At 38.3% G+C, this 12797-nt stretch overlaps 1 protein-coding gene across 8 annotated transcripts in view; it reads right to left on the bottom strand.

Moving 5' to 3' along the window:
- The window catches only part of ICA1 (islet cell autoantigen 1), a 181102-nt gene that overhangs the window by 131442 nt on the left and 36863 nt on the right, over nucleotides 1-12797 (bottom strand). For all 8 annotated transcript variants that reach the window (XM_060196175.1, XM_060196177.1, XM_016192587.2 and 5 more), the window contains one exon: nucleotides 4282-4405. In XM_060196175.1, coding sequence (XP_060052158.1) covers nucleotides 4282-4405 — 124 coding nt within the window. The remainder of the gene's footprint in view (nucleotides 1-4281; nucleotides 4406-12797) is intronic.

Raw genomic sequence — 12797 nt, 5'->3', positions numbered from 1 at the left:
TATAACTTGGCTCATATAAAATCACAGAATGAGAATGTACACAAGAAGTATAGAGACTATCTCCAATGCACTGCTTGCCAGGAACTTTTTTTTTTTTTAGTTTTTTTTTTCATTTTGAAGCATCTTTATTTTTAAAAAAATTTTTAAATTTTTAAAATTTTTTATTATCTTTATTTATTGAATAAGAGACAGCCAGAAATTGAGAGTGTAGGAGGAGATAGAGAAGGAGAGAGACAGAGAGACACCTGTAGCCCTGCTTTACCACTTGCAAAGCTTTCCCCCTGTAGGTGGGGACCTGCAGCTGGAACCTGGGTCCTTGTACATTGTAACACATGCGCTCAACCAGGCACCACCACCCAGACCCTGCCAGGAACTGTTTTAAGCAGGTTGTGTAGTTATCATCTCATTCCTGATTTTTCTATATATGAGTATTATTTTGGGTTTTCTGTGCTAGCTTATATTATCTGGCAGGTTATTTTTACAGTCTGGAAATGTGGACTTTTTTTTTTTGTATAAATTACTAGTAAATGTTTCTTCATTTTATGTCATTTTGACATACAAAAGATCTCAAAGGAATGCTCTGCTTTCAAATAGTTGGAGTTTTACTACTATGAGTGCAATTTAATTCCCTTTCTTGAGAAGATGTGTCCTGTGAGTAAAATAATAAATGATAATTGTATAATTTTTATAAACATGCTCATATACTTGGTGTATTTAACCTTGATAAACTCTCCATCTATGGAGAAGTTTAAAAAAGAAGGAGAAGGAGGAGGAAGAGGAGGAGGAGGAGGAGGAGGAGGAAGAAAAGGAAGAGGAAAGAGCAATTCACTTCTGGCTCTTGGGACTGAATTTAAGCCAAGGAAAAACTCAATAACCATAAACTGAAACATCAGTGAAAGACAAGTCCACGATTTCTACTCAAAAAAGTCTGCCCAATGCCCACATGACCTTGGGTCCATATTCCCAGAGGATTAAAGAATAGGAAAGCTATCAAGTGAGGTGATGGGATACGGAGTTCTGGTGGTGGGAATTGTGTGGAGTTGTACCCCTCTTATCCTATGGTTTTGTCAGTGTTTCCTTTCTATAAATAAAATAAAAAATTTTTAAAAGTCTAATAAAAAAATCTGCCCAATGGTAAAAATAAAGTACCTAAAGGTCTATTCCAAAGAATTATCCTTCTATAGGAAGAGATAAAAATTACCCAAGTAGTGACAGAGGAACCTGGATATATGCATTATCATAAGCCAGAAAAAAGTAAAACTATGTTTTGGATAATTTAATTTTTTTTATCATATATCAGCAGCAGCAGCAGCCCAGAGCACTGCTCAGCTCTGGTTTATGGTGGTATAGAAGACTTTTAAACCTGGGGCTTTGGAGTCACAACCATTATGCTATCTCTCCTAGCTGTTCTGAATATTTTTTAAAAATGTATCAATGGGCATAAAAAGGTATGAAGGTTATCTGATCAGAGATCAATTTACTAAATAATCAATATGTAATAGCAAAAATGTATGGTAAAATGCTGTTTAAACTAAAGATATAATTTGGTGTATCCTAAATTATGCCCATTAAAGGTTGAGGATGCAACATCCACAGAGCATTATGCAATCCTCTTGCTTCAGGTTTAGAAAGACTGGTTTGGATTTCATGTACTTGCTGAGCAGCTGAGTGCCATGAAACTTTCAGGAGGCTGGTTCCTAAATTACAGAGTTGTACAAGCAACATTTAATTATGGACATAGGAAACTTTGTTAGCTAATAGTAGTGATGCTTTCAAATATTTTCTGCATTGTTTTTGTTGATTTCTTACACTTTTGCTTGTTCTAGAGGTTAACTAAGTTTAAGTTACTATGTGTGTTCTTTGTGTTGTAATTTGGTGTATAAATCTAAAGGGTCTAGTTGGATAGTCAGATTATAAAGTAATTATGAGATGAGTAATGCTAATTCTTGCAATGACTGTCTAAGAAGTTGACTTTGTATCCCATAAATCAGTGTTAATTTGACGTACAAGTTTGTACACGAAATTTTCTAACTGAAATTGGTGGTAATTACGTCTAACATATAAGAACTTACAAGAGGTTTTCAAAAATCAACTATCCCTGTAAAGTTGGGAAAACACATTGACTTAAAACTGGGTTATCTAAAAAACAAAAAGTGAGTTATCTCATTAGTAACATTTTAGTTGTTTTTTTAACAACTAAAATGTATGGTAAAATGCTGTTACCATACATTTAGTATGGTAAAACATCTTTTAGTTTGGTAACTAAAACATCTTTTAGTATGGTAAAACATCTTTTAGTTTGTCTCTCAATTTATCTAGAAGGAGTATAAAGAGAAAATAATTACATCATCATCAAAAGGTCTGCATACACATGTACTTCTTGGTAAACTGGGGTAGTTACCTAGAGGAAATTATTACATTAAACTGTCATTACCCCCCCCCCCCAAATCAAGAGTGCTAGGCCAGGGAGATAGCTCAGCAGTAGAGGGTAGACTAGCATGCCTGAGGCTCCAAGTTCAATCACCAGCATCTCATATGCATTCCTCACATCTCTCTAGCTCATTCTCTTATAAAAACAAACCTTTTAAAAAGAAGAAAAAGGTGAGCTGGGTGGTAACGCAGCGGGTTAAGCGCACGTGGCGCAAAGAGTAAGAACTGGCTTAAGCAACCCGGTTCAAGCCCCTGGCTCCCCACCTGCAGGGGAGTCACTTCAAAGGTGGTGAAACAGGTCTGCAGGTGTCTATCTTTCTCTCCCCCTCTCTGTCTTCCCCTCCTCTGTCCATTTTTCTCTGTCCTATCCAACAACAACAACATAAATAACAACAACAATAACTACAACAACAATTAAAAAAAAAAAAGAAGGGCAACAAAAGGGAAAATTAAAAAAAAAAAAAAAAGGAAAAAGAAAACCTGTATCCAAAATGCCATTAATAAGGACCAAAACACTGATAGACAGGACATCTAGATAGGTAGGACAACTTAGATAGATGGTCCTAGATAGGTGGACCAACTAAGAAGTTGATAGAATTAGTCTCCTTTTTTTTTCCTACTCTATCTTTCTTGACATTTTATGGGAACATTTGTGTCACTTGCTAATGTCTTGGGAAAATGTTGGACAAGTTGAATAAGGAAATTTTCTTAACATTTATTATAAAAATATTTTTATATTGTATTTATTTACTACTTATTAGATAGAGAATGAAAGAAACTGAGAAGTGGAGATAGATAGGAGTGAAAGAGAGATAGAGAGAGCAAGGGAGAGAGGATGCTACAGCACTGCTTCATCAGTCTTAAAGCTTCCTCCTGAAAGTGGGGACCAAAGACTTGAACTTGGGTCCTTGCACATGGTAATGTGTATGTTTAACTAGGTGCTCCACTGCCTGGCCCCATAAGGATAATTTTTATAAGTAGAATATTTTTGGAAGCTACTTAAGTATTATTTAGGTACACTCCTATCTAAGTGAGTGGCATTTGGGGAAAATTTGCAAGTTACTAGAAGAGAAAGAGTGTCACTTTTCTCAAACAAATAGATTCTTCCTGCTTATTCTACACGAGGGATTAAAAAAAAAAAAAGAATCATCGGAGTGCTAAAATGTCACAGATCCACGATAATTTTTCTCTTCATCTTGGCTTTTCAGATTGATTATGCACCCAAGTCCATTGGGCTCAGCAGTTCAGGGGCGGGTCCTAGGTTCTGTATTTTCATCAAGCTCCCAGGTGATGTTGTCAATGCTGCTTTTCCAAGGTCTGAGTAGAACCGTTTAGAGCATCTAGAATGACACCTACCTTCCTTCCTTCCTGCCTTCCTTCCTTCCTTCCTTCCTTCCTTCCTTCCTTCCTTCCTTCCTTCTTTCCTTTCTTCCTCTTTTGCTTTCTTTTCTTTTCTTTTTTAGAACAACACCTTTTTAAAGCTAATGGACCCTCAGGCAGCAGAGGGAATCAATCCACTTGCTTTCACTGTGCACTAGAAAATTTGCAGATTACTATGAGCTGTACAGAAAGTCAAATATTATACAAACCCAGGACAATAGTCAGTGATGGGACTATAAAAGGTCACTATAGAGAAAAAGAATATGGAAAGACAATTATAATAGGGAGAAAAATATTCATATACATCATCATAATCAGACAGTTTTGCACAGACTAACAACTTAGTAGTGCCTTAGTTTCAGGCAAGAATCTTGAATATAAAGAGCCCTGGGAGATGCCCCTTCATAAGTGAGGGAGTTCTTGATTTTCTATAGATCCCATCTTATTTAGAGTCTCAAAAAGATGGCACACCTTTGCTGGGAAGAAAAGCAGAGGGCCTTTCCAGTTGCTTGCATCATTTTTCCTGCTCTGGTTTTATCTTGAAAGCCTTGAGATCGGAGAAATTTTCCTAGTTCATTTTCTTCTTGAGACAGGACTGTTGAAGAAAAATAAAGGAGCTGTGAACAAGGAGTATGCTTATTACAGAGGAGAGAAACAAATTACAATACCCTCTCTCTTCTAAAGAAAAAGACAAGATGAAATTAAAACCAAGTGGCAGACTACAAGGTAAAATCCCCCCCCCATCCCATTTAACTTTCATGCTGCTCTTGCATTTACAAAATGAGAGATCAAATTCACTTGAGTACATCTGTCAGTGCGTTTGGTGCCCTGTAATCAGAACCAGAAATTGACCCCTGTACTGAAAAGCAAGCTGATAATGTGCTGCTTCGAAGCTGAAATTAAAAAGTTGGATTTGCCAAGCATGGCTCTGGGAATCTTTTGTGGCTGCCTATATTGTAAGGCCAGTTTTCTTCTATTATTCTCTTTGCTGACTTTTGATCTCTACTTTCTGAGTTAAATACAATTTGATTGTAAAGCATTTTGAATAACTTGTCCATGACATAGGTTGAAGATGGCTGTATGGATTACAGGTGGGTAGATAATTAGGTGCATTTCAAAAATGCAAAGATCGGACCAGTCTTAAATTGGTTATGGTTAATCTTGGCCTTATTCTCTAAGACAACTTTAGGAGACAGTAAAGTGAGATAGTGATTGTACAAGCTTTCTGCTGATTGATTTGGCAGTTAAATGTAAAATGTCACAGAAATCTAGCTATAATTCCTCACAGAATTCTGTCTGGAATGTATCTTAAAGAAGCAATAAAATGAGCACAAAATGCATATACAACTATAAGCATAGTATCACTATTTGTAATACCAAAAAAAAATTATATGGAGAGAGGGGACTGATTTGGTGAGTCACAGTGCATTCATACAGTGGAATAGCAGGCTATTACGCAGTCACTGCTCTCCGGAGCACATTCACAGCAGAGACATAGGTAAGGAGTAACACTAAGACAGAGCTTCTTACAATGTTTACCTTTTTAAAAAAATATATATTTTTATTTTTATTTATTTATTATTGGATAGAGGCAGAGAGAAGTTGAGAGGTGAGGGTGAGATAGAGAGGGAAAGAGACACCTGCAGCCCTGCTGTACCACTCATGAAGCCTTCCCCCTGTAGGTGGGGACCAGGAGCTTGAACCCGGGTCCTTGCACACTGTACTGTATGTTTAACCAGGTGCACCACCACCTAGACCCAGAATGTTTACTTTTTTAAACAACATTCATTTCAGACATGCTTGGAATATCACTCATCTTTCACAGTACTGTTTTGGCGCATTTAAATATGTGTCTCTAAAATGCATTAAAATGCTAGTAGGACTCTTGTTCACATTCATAAACAATTCAAGCATCATTCAGAATGCACCTCATTCTGAACAAAATAATCTTTCTTACATTTCTGTAGGAACCATATATCCAAACGTAGAGGCTAAACTTGCATTGCTTATTAGTGATGACTGTATTTACTCTAAACATTATAGTGGAGAAACTTTCAGAATCCATTCTTTCTGAGAGGCTCAGAGATAAACTCTTAAAATAAAATGCATTGGTCAAAGTACAACCCCTGTGAAGCAGTTGACCCCTATTTCTCTACCTGAGATGCATCATATTTAAAAGTTGGGTTACTTATTTATCAATTCATTTGAGAAGCAATGATCATTTTGTGATTTTAAATTTAAAATTCAAATATTGAGATATATTATTTTTTTAATTCTTTTTTAATTTTTAAAAAATATTTATTTATTTATTCCCTTTTGTTGCCCTCATTGTTTTATTGTTGTAGTTACTGATGTTGTTGCTGGGTAGGACAGAGAGAAATGGAAAGAGGAGAGGAAGACAGAAGGGGAGAGAGAAAGATAAGACACCTGCAAACCTGCTTCATCACTTGTGAAGCAACTCCCCTGCAGGTGGGGAGCTGGGGGCTCAAACCAGGATCCTTAACGTGGATCCTTGCGTTTTGCACCACATGCACTTAACCCACTGCACTACAGTCCAACTCCCGAGATTAATTCATAATTCATGTGCAACACAGGTATCATGCAACTCAAAAGTTACAACTTCAAAGGTTTTGTTACTGGGATATATATTTTTTATGAAAGCAAAAAAGCTTTATTTACTCACACAACTGCATTACAATGTTAGTAGCTGCAATAGCAGCACCAGCAACAGAGTCTTAGATCAATGTTCACAACATGCAATGTTCACAAAATGCTTGGTTAGGTAGCAAACTTGACTCACTTTATTATAATGGCCAAGGGGAAAAAATGCTGATACTGAAAGATGAATATGGAAACTTCTTTATGAAAGTCTTTAATATAAAAAGGAACTATATTCTATAGCTTTGTTTTTTTCTAATTTGAGTTATCTCTAAGCTACATCTCTGGACAAAATCATGAGTCACACAGTTAAGTATTTCTCAAGAGAATGTTGTATGCAATGAACAAATAAGACTTCTTTTTGAAAGTTGTTCTTCTCTTCAGAATTACCAACAGAATTGAAAATAAGAACAAACTTAAAAGTTATAGAGCTGAGTTAAGTCAAACTAATACTGAAATTGTACTCCAAATATTTACTGGGGTCTTAAGAATTCAGAGACTGCAATGCCTGATTAGCATCTGACTATCAAGTGTTCACTCCTGGGTGGGCATGTGTCTGCTCTTCCTATGAGACCCTATGCTTTTTCAGGACAGGGAACTCATCTAAACAATGGGTCTTCCAGGCTGATCATAATGTCTTATTCTGGGTACTAATTAAATATTTGTGAAATTCAGTTAAATATAATTTTTGCCTTTTATCCCCATACATTGTTATTTCACTTCAAACGCTTATTTGATATTTATGTCACAGATTTAGGCAACCTTAAGAAAATTCATATAATTATAAAAGTGTGTGTTTTTAATATCTTCTATTCCTTTTCCCATCCTGCTTCCTAGTATGGGGCTCACTCAAATCTACAAATCTTTCTCCACGGAGAACAGCACTTTTTTTAATGTTGTTGTTCATAATTATATGACAGTACTGTCACCTTGTCTTTATGCTGAAGTCTCAAGTCATATACAAACACATTGTGCTTCAGGTTAAGAAGAATCCAAATTTGGCACCTGAGTGGTTACAGGTTCAAATATACCCTCTCTTATTTAAGTAAACCTAAGTAGGTTGAAGAATTTGAAAGATAATATCTGGTTATTTTATGGACTTGTGAATTCAAAATGGGAAGGTAAACAGCCTAATCTCAAGAACTGGACTCAGCTTAATTGGCAGTGCTGTTCTGATGGTGGTTAAAAAAAAAAAAAAGCCCAAGTTGCATCATGCTTAAAGTTGGGTTACTTATTGTTGGTGTAATGCACCAAAGTAAAAGACTCTGGGTTACGTGGGAGGGTTCAGGTTCTAAAACATCATGGCCAAAGAGGACCTAGTGGGGGTTGAATGAAAATGTGAAAAACTGAGAAATGTTACATATGTACAAACCATTGTATTTTACTGTTGACTGTAAACCATTAATCCCTAATAAAGAAATTTAAAAAATAAAATAAAGTTACTTAGTGATGACTTCTTTCTGAGAAGGAATGGTCATTTTGTGGTATCGAGGCCTAGAAACCAGGCCCTGTACTGGGTATGCTAGCACTCTTGAATCTAAAACTTTTTATTTTGAAATACTTTAGGTCAAAACACAGAATTCCAGTGTACACTCACATTCAATTCTCTCTAATGCCTGCATTTTATTTAACTATGGCATAATAATTAAAATTAGGAAACTAACTTGGATTATTACTATTAACTGAACTACAACTTTATTTGAATTTTACTAGCTTCTCCATTAATTTTCTTTTTTGGAATTCAATCCACGATTCCACATGTCACTGAATTATCAAATCTCCTTCAATATGTCACAGGTCCTGTCTTACCAGACTTTCATAATATCAATGTCCATTAAGAGTCGTAGATAGATCTGGGTCCCTAGTCAGGGAGTCCTGAGATTCCCACACACAAATGATGGGCTTAGACCTCGAATAGATCCCTCTGTCCATTGTCACTGGTAATTTCCATCAGGAACAACACAACAGACCCATTTGTGGGGCCCCTGCATGTCGGGCTGCACCGCAGAGAAGAGAGAGAGGAGATCTGGAGCGAAGAGGGAACACAAATCTTTATTCACATGGGCACATCAGAGTTGGGTGAGAGTGCAGTGGTTCGGGCCACAAGGAGGTAGCAAAAATGGCCGCCTCCTGCTATGTGCAGCACTGTACCCTGCGTCTGTTTGCCGAAGTGAAAAGCAGGAAAGAGAGACGAGGGGCGGAAGAAGAAGGGCTTTATAGGGCAAATACCAGGAGTGACGAGCTAGGACAGGATTGGTTGGGAAGGGTACTTATAGAATATTGTATTAACTCTCGCGGGAACTGGCACTAGCCTGAGGGGACAACATAGCAGAACAGGCGCTCCGAGAATGTCCCAACTGTCACAGGAACTGGCACTAGCCTGAGACATCTGCACAGCACCCACAGGACCGTGCCTTCAATGTGAATCAACAATGGTAGAGAATGTTCCATCCCATGAAGGGAAACTGGATAACGTACACTATCTACCACCTGAGGAATACGAGTCCTGAAATTGGGGCAGCTTGGAATGTTCCTACTCATGACAACAGAATGGGAGCTCAGACCTACAGGGATGCAGAGGTCACACAGGCTCCTATGCTGAATATGGGCCCCAGATCAAATAAATATTTAGACACTTTTCCCATATTTGGGAGCTACTCTCTTCCCTAATCCAGCTTTCTAGCCCTTTTTGCAGCCATGCCATCATCTCCACAGACAATAACTTGGGTCCATCTGCATATCAGAGGTCAGGCTCAGGAAAAAACTAGTATAGTCATGGGCCCTTTGGAATGTGACTAAAATAGGCCTACTAGCTATCCAAATCTTCATCTGCAATATTCCAGCCTTTAGCTTCATGATTAGTCAACAATTTGTTTGGCTTTATATGTTAACTCTTCTTTCAGCCACCAGGTTCAAGATACTACCATGATGACAACCAGACCTCTCTGGGCAGATGACCCCACCAATGTGTTCTGGAGCCCCACTTCCCCAGAGCCCTTCCCCACTATAGAAAGAGAGAGACAGGCTGGGAGTATGGATTGACCTGTCAACACCCATGTTGAGTGGGGAAGCAATTACAGAAGCCAAACCTTTCACCTTCTGCACCCCATAATGACCCAGGGTGCATACTCCCAGAGGGTTAAAGAACAGGAAAGCTTGTAACCATAAATTAGGGCAAAATATATACCTTAAAGCAAAAGTGCACAATAGTTTGTAGTGAGTCAATAAATGCAGCCAGCAAGTAGAAAGACCTAAAAAGATACTTTAAAGTACCTAGTAAAATAGTTCCTACTTAGACCTAGATACCCTCCTCACCTACTTCCTATTATACTTCCCTCACTTACTTCAAAGCTAACCTTATCAAAGTAAGGACTGCAAAAGCTGAGTAAGGGCAAGAGACTGGCATACTTTAATGATGACTCTTTAGTCAATATCAGGCCACCCCGTCAGCTGGGGACCTAGTCAAAAGTCCTGGGATTACCACACAGACACGATGAGCCTAGACCTCGAACAGATCTCTATCTCCCTTATCACTGGTCATCTCCATCAGGAACAACATAATGGACTCCTTTGGGGGCCCACATAGGCCCTTGCCCTCAGTGTGAATCAAAAATGGTAGAGAATGTTCCATCATCCAAAGTGGGGTTGGATAACATACTCTATCTACCACCTGAAGAAGAAGGGTCCTGAAATTGGTGCAACTTGGAATGTTCCGACTTAAGACCACAGAATGCGAGTTCGGACCTACAGGGAAGTAGAGGTTATATATGCTCCTATGCTGAATCTGGGCCCCAGCTCAAATTGATGGAGTTTACAGTCAGCCATATTTACACACTTTTCCCATATATGGGAGCCACTCTCTTCCCTGATCCAGCTTTCTATCCCCTTTTTTCAGCCATGCTATCATCTCCCCAGACAGTAACTTGAGTCTACCTGCAGGCTCAGGCAAAAACTAATTAAGTCATGGGTCCTTCAGAATATACCTAAAATAGACCTACTAGCTATTTCCAAAACAGAAACCCCAAATATTCATCTGCAACATTATAGCCTTTAGGTTCTTGATTAATCAACAATTTGTTTGGCTTTATGGTAACTCTTTATCATCTACCAGTTTCCAGATGCTACTATGATGCCAACCGGACTTCCCTGGGTAGATGAACCCACCAATGTCTCCTAGAACTCCACTTCTCCAGAGCCCTGCCCCACTGGGAAAAGAGAAAAAAACAGGCTAGGAGTATGAATCAACCTGTCAATGCCCATGTTCAATGGGGAAGCAATTACAGAAGCCAGACCTTCCACCTTTTGTACCCCACAATGACCGTGGGTCCATACTCCCAGAGGGTTAAAGAATAGGAAAGCTATCAAGGGAGGGGATGGAATCCAGAGTTCTGGTGGTGGGAACTGTACTCCTCTTATTCTATGGTCTTGGCAGTGTTTTCATTAAAAAAAAAAAAAATAGGAAAGCTATCGGGGGAGGGGATGGGATACAGAGTTCTGGTGGTGGGAATTATATGGAGTTGTAACCCTATTACCCTATGGTTTTGTCAGTGTTTCTTTTTATAAATATAAACTGGAAAAAAAAACCCTGAAAAAACAAGAGTCATAGTTAGGTATTTTGTAGAATGGCTCTCAATTTGAATTTATCTGATATCTCATTAGACATGATTGCATGTTTGAGGGCAAGAAAGCTGAAAGGTGGCTTACCATTGGAATTACATGGTAAGTCTATGATGGTAATGGTAATAGGACTACATGTTCTCAGTTTGATCACCTAAGTTAAAGCGATACCTACTGTTTGAATAATTTGCTATTCTTTTTTTTCTTCTTTCTTTTCTTTTATTATTATTATTATTATTATTATTGGTCTTTTTTTTTTTTGCCTCCAGGTTATCACTGGAGCTCAGTGGGAGCCTGCACTATGAATCCACTGCTCCCAGAGGCCACCTTTTCCCTTTGGTTGCCCTTGTTATCGTTGTTGTTGTTATTGTTATCATTGTTGTTGGACAGGACAGAGAGAAATGGAGAGGAGGAGAAGAGAGAGGGGGGAGAGAAAGACAGACATCTGCAGACCTGCTTTACCACTTGTGAAGTGACTCCCCTGCAGGTGAGGAGCTGGGGGCTCAAACCGGGATCCTTACACCAGTCCTTTGCTTTGTGCCACATGTGCTTAACCCACTGCGCTACCTCCTGGCCCCCATTTTTTATCATTTTAACTTTTTTGGATAGAAGTGCATGAGACTATGTCAATATCCAGTTTCTCCTCAAACTTTTGCTCACTAATTATAACATGCTTTGGTGAATCTTATCTATGATAATTCCTACTGTGATTTTTGACTATTAATGATTTTGTGCTTTCTGCATTTTCATGTTTAATATTTATTAAATGGAATAATTTTAAAAGAAGGAACTATTCCCTCTGTTTCATTATAGGCCTAACAGATATTTAATATACTTTATAGTCTATAATCCAATGTTATCATCATTATTGTGAGGTACACATTGTCATAGCTTTGACCATTGGAGGCTCTGAGAGAGCCCTTGATTGATTGTTTAAAATGGGCTGCAAGAGGTCAAAGTGAGGTAAGGAGACCAGTTAGGAAGCTGACACTGGAAACAAAGAAACTAATGGTGAAACTAATGGTGACAGTTGGAGGAAGAAGAATCTGAAAGTTCTTCAGGTGGTACAATGGACCAGGATTTGCAAATGAGAAATGGTAGGGTATGTATCATATATGATTTTCTCCAGGAGATTATGGAGTTACAGTCCTGAAAAAGCTTTAACTGAAACACTCATTAAGCAGTAAAATACATACTTTATAATAAAAACTATCCTTCTAAGTCCTAGGATGTTGAAATTCCCCAAAATAGTCTTAAAAAGACATTACTGGTGAAAGAACTCACTTAATGTGCTTCTTTGCATTTTGTGTGAATAAGGTTTGAGTCTGTCCCTCACCACATTGAAGTGTTGGTGTTGTGGCCCGCCCCATCCCCCATTCCCTCTCTATCTCTCTATCGCTATCTAAAGGAAAAAAAGGAGAGAGAGAGAAAGAGAAAAAAGGAAAATAAAAAGACATTACTAATAAAAGGAAAATCTATCATTGTGAATCTGTGGCTATTGGGAAGGGATTGGTAACAGCCAGAGGTAGACAAATGACATACACAGTTTCAGAAAAATGGGAATTAGGAGCCAGGTGGTGGTGCACCTGGTTGAGCACACATGCCATAATGCTCAAGGATCTGGGTTCAAGGCCCAATTCCCCATCAGCTGGGGGAAAACTTTGCAAGTGGCAAAGCAGCGCTAAAGGGGTCTCTCTTCCTCTCTATCTCCC

Source organism: Erinaceus europaeus, chromosome 8 (genome assembly GCF_950295315.1).
Source record: "Erinaceus europaeus chromosome 8, mEriEur2.1, whole genome shotgun sequence".
In the NCBI taxonomy this organism is placed as follows: Eukaryota; Metazoa; Chordata; class Mammalia; order Eulipotyphla; family Erinaceidae; genus Erinaceus; species Erinaceus europaeus.
This window is presented reverse-complemented; position numbering and strand designations above follow the sequence as displayed.